The sequence below is a fragment of the Triplophysa dalaica genome, chromosome 23 (genome assembly GCF_015846415.1).
Source record: "Triplophysa dalaica isolate WHDGS20190420 chromosome 23, ASM1584641v1, whole genome shotgun sequence".
Lineage (NCBI taxonomy): Eukaryota > Metazoa > Chordata > Actinopteri > Cypriniformes > Nemacheilidae > Triplophysa > Triplophysa dalaica.
In genome coordinates, this window is record NC_079564.1 from 717,501 (window position 1) to 730,385 (window position 12,885).

The window sequence follows — 12,885 nt, forward strand, 5'->3', positions numbered from 1 at the left end:
TCTGAGCTTCTCTGTCTCACAATGCTAGACGTGTTGTACGGGGAGCAGAAACAAACAGGTGATCTGTGACTTGTATTCCTCTCACGGCAAAATCTCATCTCTGGAATATACGACACATCATGGAAATATGAAAACAGCCGATTGGTGGTAAAATGTTTTCCTGGCGCACATTAGCAGAAATGAACAGAACAGATTTTTATTTGGATAAACATTTATAATGATACCCTCTTAGCGGTCAGTAACAGAGAGCAAATGTTTGATGATCTGTGGTGTGCTAAAAATCATGATGTATATGAACATGTTTTCGTATAAACAGATCTGATGGGGGCGTGTCTTACCAGCTGATGTGCTTGAGTTGCACTGATGTCTCCAGAAGCTTATAGCTGATCTTTGCCGGCTGTGGAGTCGGTTCAGCTTTTCAGCAAGACCTCCTCTGTAAAGAGACATCACACAGGATCACATTGAATCATACACACAGATTCATTACGAAAACAAGACGCATTCAACTGGATGTGAACATGTTAAGTACATTTAAATTAGCTTTGTTCCTGATGGCAAAATAATTAAAAACAGGGCTGTCAAACTATTAATCGTGTCCATAATAAAAGTTGTTTTTTACATTACATGTGTCTGTTTACCGTTTGTATTAATAAAAACGCAAACATCCGTGCATAAATTTAAGAAAACTATAAAAATTAATAAACATTAATATTATGGCTGTCAAACCATTAATCGGGATTAATCGCACCCAAAGCGCTACAGACAATGAAATATAAAAGAAGATTAAAGAAGTATGTAAAGAAAATAATAAACGAACAAAGATAATAATGACAAAGTAACAATAAAATACTACTCATAAAAGTCAGCATAAGCTAGTTAAAAAAAGAATAAAGGTTTGTGTTTACATAATATATATCTGTATACTTTGCATATTAATTTTGTGATTATAAACACAAAACATACACGTACTTGTCCATATATTAAGAAATATTTAAATGTATTAATTTATATTTACCAATATTTGAAATTCGAAATAAAAGTTTATTAATTGTTGTTTTTCTTAAATATATGCATTCATGTGTATGTGTTCATAAATAAAAATAATAATATGCACAGTACACCGACACATATTATGTAACAACAAACTTTAATTCTGGATAAGATTAATCACGATTAATCGTTTGACACCCCAAATTTATATAGAGTTTATTATTGGTAAATATATATAAACACCTGCAAATATATGTGTGTTTATGAATTTAAAATGAATATGCAGAATAAACAAACATGTTTTATGCAAACACAAACTTTTATTCTGGATGTGATTAATCAAGATTAATCGTTTGTCTGACCTGCGTCTACTGTTTGAGCACTATGCTTTGTGTCCAACTGACTTCACTGTATTTCATGTATAATCATTTTATTCTTAACTGTTTTAATTCATTTTTAAAGTGTTTAAATCCCTTGTTTTCATTGTTGTGATTATGTTTATATGATTGTTTTATGTAAAGCACTTTGAATTACCCTTGTGTATGAAATTTGCTCTATAAAGAAACTTGGCTTGCTTCTCAAGCATACGCATCATGATTTAAGAACGTTTAGATATTTGTATTGTAAAAACACAGTAAGAAATTCTCTTTGATGTTAGTGCATAAAGGAGCATCTAGAATATTTCTCAAAAAAGCATCTTTTGTCTTTCACTAGAGAGTCTCATTGAGATTCGGATCAACATGAAAGTGAGAAAACAAAACAGATTTTTAATTTCGAGATGAAGTGTCCCTGTGCATAAGACAACTTTTCTTCACTCCCCTACAGGAAGTGCTGAGGGGTCGGACAGAAAGATTTTCAGACTGAAAACCAAAATCTTAACAGAGACAGAGCTCCCCCGTGAGGGGACAAACACAACGGTCCCTTCACACCCATTCACATATTCTAAGTAACTGCTGACTTCCTGTAAGAAGGACGTGGGCAGTATAAAGACATTTAACATGAAGACATTTATTTGTTCTCTTGAAACCAATGGCTATGAGTAATCGGACTAACACCAGTAGTCTGACCGCATTCCTATGCGTGTGAAGGAAACACTTTGGTAAATTATTCCAAAATGAGTAAAGGAAGCCACTCCCCATCAGCCAATCAAATGAGCATGTCTTACGGTAAAGGTGTGAATGTACTCTTGAAACAGCGGATGGACTTTGAACCTTTTTTGTGTCCTGTGTTTACATTGAAAAGATATTTGAGGGTTTGAATGAAAGTTCAAGTTTTGAAATCAACAAAACCCCACAAGAACAAAAAACTTAAGTTATGAATAATGATTTAAGATTGACAGATCACACCTCTCAAACCTTCTGTTCTTCTTACTGGAGTCCTCGGGGGTCTTGATGGTTCTGGTGGTTTGTTTCTGGGGCGTCTGAAGAATGGCCTGAGCAGAACGCACCCACTCACTGACCGACTGTTTGCTGGTGTCGGCCGGGTCCAGGAGAGAAGAATCGGTCCTGTTCTCCTCTGGATCATCATCATCATTAGACGAGTAGACAGAGATGTCGGCCGGAGACTGAAATGAGATCTTTTATTAACAGAAAATAAATTGAAGAATGATGAAATTATTATAATAGAGAACCGCAAAAATTGCATTTATAAAAACGTTCCCGCAACATTTTCAAACCGTTCTCAATATGTTGATTATATTTAAAAGGGGTCATATGACACGGCTAAAACTAATATTATTTTTTTGAATTTTTACATCTCAATACATGCATGGACAACTTATAAATATGCACCGAAGACACATATTAGAAAAACACGTGTTCGCGCCATAAATGCAAAAACTAGTTAAACTGTGCTCACTATAGTAAGAATATTGTTCATTTTCATAAAGGCTTTTATTGAGATATCAGCAGATCACACAACACATTTATAAAAAGATCTCAAGGTCGTAAACTATTGTTGCTGTGTGTTGTCTACACAATATAAGATTGAGTATGAAATAGAAGCATAACCTTTCAATGTAATCTTTTGAATTCAACTCTTATCGTTCTTAAAATTAGGATAGAAATTCAAAGTTACACAACCAACCAGAGGGACTGAATTCTTAATGACAAGCAGCAACACTGTAAGACCAATCACAGAGACTTTTAACAAACAAAAAGCGCTTTTAAAATGTCTCATTTTCAACCCCTTCCTCAAACTACACATAAACTCTCTGAAATGCATAGTCCACACAAACAATTACACAAATCATGGGATTCAAAAGATGTCTTTAGACTCCTGACAGGCTGTCGCCGGGGTGGAACTGAGGACTAAACAGGTGTTACCTTCAAGTATGACGTTCCACATTTCACCTTCTTCACAAATAACTCTGCATTTTCGGATCTTCTGTTGTCTCAAAACCAGGCACAACACAACATATTTCATCTACAAATGTTTGATTTCTCATATGAGTTTAAGGGGGATTCTGGACTCTGGAAGTTTGAATCCAGCCTGGGAAAACGCTCAGATGGCGCACTTTTATTAGTTTGGGCCTCAGACGTCACGTCCACAGACTGTTGGCTAAACGTCTGATGCATAAAGTCTGTGTCATACTTCGTTTGTTTTACCCACAGCCTTGCAAGGTATACTGCTTTTGACCCATACACGTACACACTGGTTTTTACGCATGCGCATTACGACATATTGCAATATCTCTCCGTGCCTACAGGGTTCAGGTCTTCTTCAACTACATTGAATTGATGCTCCAAGGACATGGTTGCCACCTGGTGGTTACTACAAGATGGTAGTGCATGCGCAACCTGAGCAAAATAAAATTCCGACAGTCGTGGTTGACTTTCACAGGATTGGCGGGAGACATGCGTGTCGCATTCTTTAACGGTCCGCCTGGAAACAACACGAAGCGATCTGATTTAAGAAGTAAACTGTCGTGTTGCTATAACAACGGTTGCTATAAGAATTCATCATGGCTAAACGCTTGTTTCTTTAAAGTATGCGAGATTCACGTCATAAACGTATAATCATTTTGTTGCTGTTCGTGAATGTATACCGGTCTGTAACTGCGGGGACATTTTCACGCCTGTAAACATGACGCGGCACGAAACCAAATGTGATTGGTTGCTTTACCTGTCAGTCAAATGGCCTCTTGGGCTGCAAAGAAAGCGGCGAAAAGGTCTGGCTACACAAGACTACACTTAAACAGCTTTCTCAGTTGTTTAGTTTAAGTATCAACTTAGTCTTAGATGTTTCTCCTAAAATTGCGAAGATGAAATAAAATCTGACAAAAATGACAAATCCACGAGTATGGAGGTCAAATAATCTGGATTTGGGTAAATGTGACAAAATGATTGAGTTGATCTTGAGATCTTCACTAATAGTGACTTTTGATGGCAGACTAGACAAATCTGAGCTCAGATTGACACACTGTTGACATCTCGTCTCAAACTCTGATGACAGACACATTTCTGACTCTTTTTCTCAAGAGAAATATCTGAGACGCACATGAGATTTAAAGTGACAGTTCACCCAAAAATGTAAATTCTGACATCATTTGCTCACCCTCTTGTCATTTTAAACACGTATGACTTTTTTCTGCAGAACACAAACGAAGATATTTGAAGAAAGATGATAATCGAACAACACTGGCCCCAATTCACTTGTACTGTAAGGACACAAAGCCAATGCATGTCAATGAGGGCTAGTTAACAACATTCTTCAAAATATCTTCTTTTACGTTTTGTGGAAGAAAGAAAGTGCTTCAGCTTTGAAGAGGATGAGTAAATGATGACAGATTTTGTATTTTTGGGTGAACTGTCACTTTAAGCAAACGTTTCCATTTATTCTTCATGCTTGAGAGAACTCAGTAATATATTAAAGAGATCACATCTGTGTTTTTATCAAAAATAATTGACAAGAAACACAGTGAGTTCATCACCTGTTGCTTTATTACTTTAACAGTAACAATAAAAACAGAACTAGCATGTTACCCGAGCTTGAAGAACTGTAAACCAACAACGTCTGCATCCGTTCCGTCCTTCAAATTCACAAATCACTTGGATGCTGAAATGCAAAGTAAGTGAGAAGGGCAAAGGTGCTTCGCAAATCACAAGAACACTTTGGCCTCACGTTAATTCTGACCTGCTGTACATAACCCCCAAATGACCTTAAAACTCAACGTGAGCGTCTCCTCTCCAGAACTAAAGTCACTTTGACCTTTGCACCTTTGCAAAAGACTTCGAATCACTGAATGCCAAAACCACATTCAACTTCCTGTGGCTTCTCCTTTATTTACAACTTCTGTCTGTGTACGCTGTTATTGTTCAGGCTAAGAAATAGTTGACTCAGTGTTGTGTCTCATTGTTTTTGCCAAACCTTATTAAAGTCTTCCTAAAGCTGAACTGAAGTTTACACTTCGAGCGCAATTCTGAAACATGCATCAGTATGGGATTATCTACATGCAGCCGGTTGTTATAGCAGAAATAAACTTATTTCACGATAACAGCCGGCTGCTTGTACATTATCCTGCTTATTACACGGCTACTTGCCACATGAGATAAAAACTGGAGATTAAATGTGAATTTAAAATATTTTATTAGCTCATTTTATCTTGCGAGAAAAAGCCGTTTACTTTCGTTTTTAAAGTAAGAAACGGCGTTCTAACGTCAAGACCAGGCAATTTGGTTTAATCATTCCGTAAATATAATGTCATTGATATTATAAAAAAACATATTTATAATAAAAAAAATGTAACTGCCCTCTTAAAATGATTTTCAGCATAATTTTGAGCGGTTGTTATTTGCAATGAACAACCCATGGAATGTCGCGACTGACCAATCAGAATCAAACATTCAAATGAATCGTGTAATAAAAATCTTTCATTAATCAGTTTGAATAAAACGCCAATTAAAACACAAATAATAGATGTCAATTTGTCAAAGTTGGACATCACTTTTAGTATATATACAGCTGCGGGGAAAAAGTTTAGTAAAAAGGAAAAAAATACTAAAATGATCGTTTTGGTTCATTCTGTAAACAATATTTCTACTAAATAAAAGAAAATAAAAATCTATTTGCAGTTGTTAAGCAGGGTTAGGGTTTGGGTTGAACAGGTGAAAATAACAGAAAAGATGCTGTGCATTTGTTCAGATCTCAAATATTGCAAAGAAAACAAGTTCAGATTCTCTTTCAAGCAACACAAAAGTTAAATTTGTCAATGTGTTTACTAGAATAGTTCAATTCCTTTTTATGTGATAATCTTGATGTTTCTCTCAGTTGTCCTGTGTGTTGTCATGCTGTTGGAGGACTTTATGTCCCTGCTGAGGTTTGATTTTATTGAAATTCAACAGACACTGAACCAGAATGGTTCTTTTCTCTGCGTCTGTATGATGGAATAAACCTGTGATTTTCTCAACACGTCACATTTCTTTAAAAAAAAACTGAGATTAACAAACTACGTAAAGAAATGCTGACGAGGGATCTCTTAATTTTTCTGTGGAACATTGATTCTAAATTATGGGAAAATCTGAGACAATAGACATTTGATGAAGTACACGCCCTCAAACAAACACCTAAAAAAGACAGAAAGATCCATTCCACAGATAAAGGTGCTGAAGGTACGAGCCGGGCCTGATATATGAGCCGCTCACCTTATGACAGGTTGTAAAAGATGGATGTGGGGGGGTTAATGGCCTCTGTACGTGTGCTTGTGTTGCTGTGTTATTCCAAACTGGTTTTCTTCTAGAGACATCGACTGCCTTCTTATCGTGTGGAGACACGTTCAGCATTCCAGGCCGTCGAACAGCCTACACACTCTTTTATTTGAATCAACTTGACCCTGGAGGGCAGAACGCCAGCAAACACCGTGCTCTCTCTCTCTCTCTCTCTCTCTCTCTCTCTATCTGTGTCTCTCTCTCTCTCCGCAGTACACTATGTTCCTGGCTCGGGCTCAAAAATGTGTTCAGTCCGCACTGGCTCAAAATGAATGGAGGAGTACACAAACGTTTTGCTCTATCGAATCTCATTCCCAGACACGTCATACGGGGCAGATCCCAAACCGGCAGGAACAGGATGGAACTGCTGCGCTACGATGAAGGATGCCAGGCCACGGATAACCACAGCCACAAGAAAATGAATTGTGGGTAGTCACACAGGTGTAGTGAATGAGAGATTTAATTTCTCACCAGCAGATCCTGCGTTTCCAGTAAAAGGAGCAAGATTGTTTTTCTTGTGAAAGCCAAGCGTGCAAAAAGTTTTTTGGTTTCAGTCTTGACTTGAGGGATAAAGTTGGACACGTGATGACAAATAGCAGGCATGGGGTAGTGTGATTTATACAGCAGAACTTCATTTCTTAGTATGTTTGTCTTGTTTATCAGTAGCGATAAATTAAGATACATACAGCGGGGAAAATAAGTATTTGACACATCAGCATTTTTATCAGTAAGGGGAATTCTAAGTGGGCTATTGACACAAAATTTCCACCAGATGTAGCCATCAAGCCAAATATTGAATTCATACAAAGAAATCAGAATATTTAAGTATACAAGCTCAGTCATAATAAATAAAGTGAAATGACACAGGGAATAAGTATTGAAAACAAGAAGGTAACAATGTACATAATGGCATAGAAAGTTTTCAAAGAAAACTATAAGCAATGAACTGAACCGCCATGGCATCCATGCATGCTCACCACACAAGACTCCATTGCTGAACAAAAAGCATGTTGAGGCTCGGTTAAAGTTTGCGAAAGAACATTTGGAGAAGACTGTGGATTACTGGGAGAATATAGTATGGTCAGATGAAAGCAAAATTGAACTTTTTGGCAGTAATTCTACACACCATTTTTGGGGAAAGGGCACTGCCCACCACCCCAAGAACACCATACAAACAGTTAAGTTTGGGGGTGGAAGCATCATGGTTTGGGGCTGCTTTTCAGCAAGGGGTACTGGCAGACTTCATATTATTGAAGGCAGGATGAATGGAGAAATGTACAGGGACATTCTGAAAAAAAAATGCTGCCATCTACCAGAAAGCTGAAAATAAAATAAGGGTGGACATTTCAGCAAGACAATGATCCCAAACACAAGGCCAAGGACACAATGAAGTGGTTTCAAAGAAAGAAAATCAAGCTGCTTGAATGGCCCATTAATCACCTGACCTAAATCCCATAGAAAATCTATGGAGAGAACTGAAGATCAAAGTTCATAAAAGAGGCCCAAGAAACCTTCAAGATTTAAAGACCATTTGTGTGGAAGAATGGGCCAGAATCACTCCTGAGCAATGCAGACGACTGGTCTCTCCATACAAGAGGCGTCTAGAAGCTGTAATCACCAACAAAGGCTTTTCAACAAAGTATTAAATAAAGTGTGTTCAATACTTATTCCCTGTGTCATTTCACTTTATTTACTGAACTTGTATACTTAAATGTTCTGATTTCTTTGTATGAATTAATTTTTTTGCTTGATGGCTACATCTGGTGGAAATTTTGTGTCAATAGCCCACTTAGAAATCCCCTTACTGATAAAAATGCTGATGTGTCAAATACTTATTTTCCCCGCTGTATTCAGTCTTTTATCACATCAAGACAGAAAAACGATTTGCCAACGGGGTAAGAAAAGTAACATTGAGATACATTTATTAAATTAAGTGAAACATGAATTAAAGGGATTGTTCACCCAAAAATCTAAATTCTGTCATTGTTTATTCACCCTTTTGTCATTTCAATTCTGGGTGACTTTCTTGCTTCCGCAGGACATAAAGAAGCTGTTTTGAAAAATGTTGTTAACTGGCGCCAATTCACTTGCATTGGTTTTGTGTCCATGCAATAGAAGTGAATTCTTCAAAATATCTTCTTCAGTGTTCTGCGAAAGAAGGTTTAAAATGACAAGAGGGTGAGTAAATGATGACAGAATTTCAATTTTTGGTGAACTATCACTTTAACTTTTTTTCTTTCCACATTGTCCGATTTTTTTCATTCTATAAGCGTAACTCACTTAAAGGGATAGTTCACACAAAAAGGTCATCATTTATTCAAAGTCAGGTTGTTTGAAACCTGTACAAATGTTTTTGTTCTGTTGAACACAAAGTGACATATTTTGAAGAATTTAGGAGAACAAACGGTTCTGGGGCACCTTTGACTGCCATTTAGTTATTCCTACTACGGTAGTGAATGGTGTCCCAGAATTTACATTTTTGGGCGAACTATCCCTTTATTTTGATAGGAATCAGACTGAATATAAAAGGCCATTTAGCTTTTAGTGAAGTAATAAATGTCTCTTGATATAATTTACAGATATCTGTTCTGGAAAACAAGATAAACATACCAAGAAATTATATTTTTTCAGTGCAGACAGAAGACTGACAGATCAGGTGACGTTTATTCCTGGAAGTAGTCTGAAGTAGTAAACAGAAAGCCTCGAGTGCTCAGATTTGACAGAATTGAAGCTTAACACATGTCAGTAAATTGTGCCATATTCATGTGATGTAATAGGATATATTACTCTTAGTACCATAGAACATATGATGTAATTGCTGATGTCACAGGTAATGCTGGTATTGACAATATTGCTACAAAATGCACCTGTGAACCCGAAAATAATGAAACAGGTGCATATTAAGAAACATGTGAGGGTCATACTTTACCCCTATCTTAAATTGAGCCATTATTTGAAATTATATATGTTTATTACATTATATTTCATATTTTTATATGATATTATATTAATTTATTACATTATTTTATTATATTTTGAGAACCTAATGAAATCACAATAAAAACAATGGGAGTTATTATTGGAAAAATATGTATTGTCATAAAAACGTCACAATGCCACAAATCACAATTATTAATTGGGATGAATTTGCAAAATATATCTGTTTATTTATTTCCTTTGAGTTTGGAAATCAAACTGACGACCTCACACACTATGATCGGTATTAGACTGCATTATATGAACTTTGTGTACATGTTTACATGTACATACAGCAGGTTTAATCTCCACCGCTGAAGTCATACATGGGACTGATGTGATTGAAACGTGTGGCTGGCTAGACTTGAACCAACATCATACGCACGAGCACCAGGACTCAAACCAGAAAAAGCCTTTACTTTTAGTTTGGTTTGCATTCAGATAGAATAATGTTAGAAAGTGCTGCATCCGGTTTAAATGAAGAATTTGATCCCACATCCAATTTAGGTGCTAACAAGTCTGAAAACTATTACAGGATTTATCACTATGTACCATTGCAAGATGCTCCGTGATGTTTCAATTACAGTCAGCTGATTATTATTTGGATAGGGTGGATGACAAAAATCAGAAAAAGGATTGGCAAACAATAATAGATTCCAAAAAAATTAAAGGATTATATTTGAACGTTTGTTTCCTGGAACTTAATTGGAGCACTAAGGTCATCATGAGATTAAATCCAACGAGAACACACATACTTGCTTTGGATAAAAGCATTTATCAACTGCATAAATATAAATGTAAATGAATTAATAATCATTTTTACATAAGAATTTGTGTAAGTGGCCTACACAAGAAAAACAGGAAGTCCAAACAGGACACAGTGTTTTGATCTTATATTCCGGCGATATCAACCTTACTCCTCAAAATGTTGTGTACTAATACAGAGAAATCTTCAGAGTGCAAATAAATATATGTGGCAAAGGTCAGTCCCAAAAGGAGATGGGACATCATGAACCCTGGAGCATCCACTCATCATCTTTAAGGAATCAACGCCCCCTACTGGAACACTATAACACCTTATCTGTGTTCTTTTATTTCATGACATAAATAGCAGGAGTCACATGCACCAACATTACTCTTTTATAGAATAAACAATTAACAAACTCACTGCAACAGGGTTTGGAAAGTCGATTTGGTCCTTTGAAGTGGAATTGTCTTCCTCTGTCTCACTGTCTGAATCTATAGAAGGCAGGTCGTCCATGTCTGAAAGGAAATCAGAGAGCATTGTTCTGTGTAAAATGGACAAATTAATAAACGCATTTCAAAAACAGTTATGATCTGTAGCACTGCAGCCACAAGAAAAGATTTGAAAAAGAGGACATTTGTCTATAACAATTGATAAAGTCCCAATGAAATAAAAAATGACAATGCTTACTTTTTAATAAAATATTGAAGCTTCTATTGTAAAATAGTTTATCAATGTGGGTCATTCTCTTTTAAGAATTTGTGTGCCCTCGCAACCTTAAGTTAAAGTCTGAAAATGCACTTCATCCAGACGGCTTGGGCAGACCATGCATCAACTCCTCCCCTTCAACTGTCAGCCTGCTGCCAGTTCCATTTCAAAATGCCACAATGTTTTATACATCCAATCAAGTCGCAGAGAAAGCCATAACCATTATTATTTTTCATAATTTCTATTAATTCCATTATACTCAGAAATGTGTCAAAATATGGAAGTAAAAACGAATGAAACTTCGGGTTCACGGGGACTTTAACCAGAAAAGGCAGAATCTATATTTTAATTATCATCTCAAACCGTTAACAGTTTTGTGATATACGGTACAATTCAATTCAAAATAATAATGATTACAAAATTCTAGTTAAATAATTCACTTTCAATACATTAAGACAGTACCAGAAATATGACTCTCTATAATAACATGGTTGTGTTCTTACCCACACCAGCGCTGAGCATGCGCAGACTCCTGTAATAATGGACAGGATGTAGTTTGTGAGCTCTGGATGTTTGTGGTGTCTGTCGAGGAGGATCTTCAGTGTCTGACTCTTCATCTTCACTGGAGCTCCAGGCAATGTGTACTGGCTCATCTGTGCTGGCCTCTCTAACTCCTTAACATCACCACAGATATATAAGCACAGGTCAAGAAATGCATACTGATATTGACCTCCTTTCACAAAACTTCTATATAAATGATATCTGAATATCAGTTGAAGAAGCTGCAGTTACCAGCGGTCACATGTGTCTGAACCACTTTCCGGACATCTCTGCTTGTCTTTTCTGATGTTTGTAGATTCTAATACACAAAGACGTGATGTTTAGTGCACATGTGTGACCGAGCAACAGCGTTTCCTCAGTGGTACAGATAACACACCTGGATGACAGATGTGTCCAGAAAACTTTCGCCACATCTCTCCCAGGACTTTGTGGCTGGTGTTGATGTCTTGTTTGGTTCTTTTCTGCTCTTTCGGAAGGCATCCTTCACGTCGTCTGGAAATAACACACATCTCATGCCAAGGTTTCTCTTGCGCTGAAGACACAAGCAGGTGTGCATGTCAAGAAAAGCATTTATACTGCAATACTTACAGTCATGTCAGCCTGCATGAGATCAGAGTTTTACTTCAAAGACACGATCTGTTGCTTTCACATCTTTTATTAACTACAAATATGACCCTGCTTTTAAAAATGCCATCACCTCAAGTCAGTTGTACTGAAGCCGACTTTTGCATTTGATTAAAAAACTTTGACTTGACTTAGAGCGAATAGATCGCTTGACATTCTCTAAAATGTTTAAAAAAGATGTGAACTTACCTTAGACATTATTCTTTATGTATGAAATGCTCTCCAGTGTGACTTCAAAAACAGTTTACATTATGTAATCGTCAGCAAACGTTGTGTTTTGATACTACTACACGTTTCCATTGAGTTTCTCCTTCGGTTTGTTTTTCCCGCTCATCACGTTCGTGACGCCGCGCGCTGCTGACATCTACCGGCCAATTGCGTGTACTGCTCCGAAAATACTTATATAATAAAACAATAATAAAAACGTTAAAAAATATACAAGCTAAAATAATTTAAATGTCTGATTTAGTTCTCTACTTATGAATCTAAACTTGTTAAATGCTCAATCTTATTAAACATATTATATATGTATGCATTTCGCAGACAGTTTTAAAGCAGTTGTCTTAAGATAGATTA

General features: G+C 36.5%; 1 protein-coding gene across 3 annotated transcripts in view; it reads right to left on the reverse strand.

The window, feature by feature from the left end:
• spidr (scaffold protein involved in DNA repair) overlaps positions 1-12,631 on the reverse strand; it is a 43,557-nt gene extending 30,926 nt beyond the window's left edge. For all 3 annotated transcript variants that reach the window (XR_008905447.1, XM_056738084.1, XM_056738086.1), the window contains exons 1-7: positions 12,499-12,631; positions 12,062-12,217; positions 11,917-11,983; positions 11,628-11,798; positions 10,840-10,934; positions 2,337-2,554; positions 339-433 (exon numbers count right to left, since the gene is read on the reverse strand). Coding sequence is in view for 2 of the 3 variants with exons in the window: in XM_056738084.1 (XP_056594062.1) it covers positions 339-433; positions 2,337-2,554; positions 10,840-10,934; positions 11,628-11,798; positions 11,917-11,983; positions 12,062-12,217; positions 12,499-12,507 (811 nt within the window). In the remaining variant the exon portion in view is untranslated. The remainder of the gene's footprint in view (positions 1-338; positions 434-2,336; positions 2,555-10,839; positions 10,935-11,627; positions 11,799-11,916; positions 11,984-12,061; positions 12,218-12,498) is intronic.
• Between the last annotated feature and the right edge of the window lie 254 nt (positions 12,632-12,885).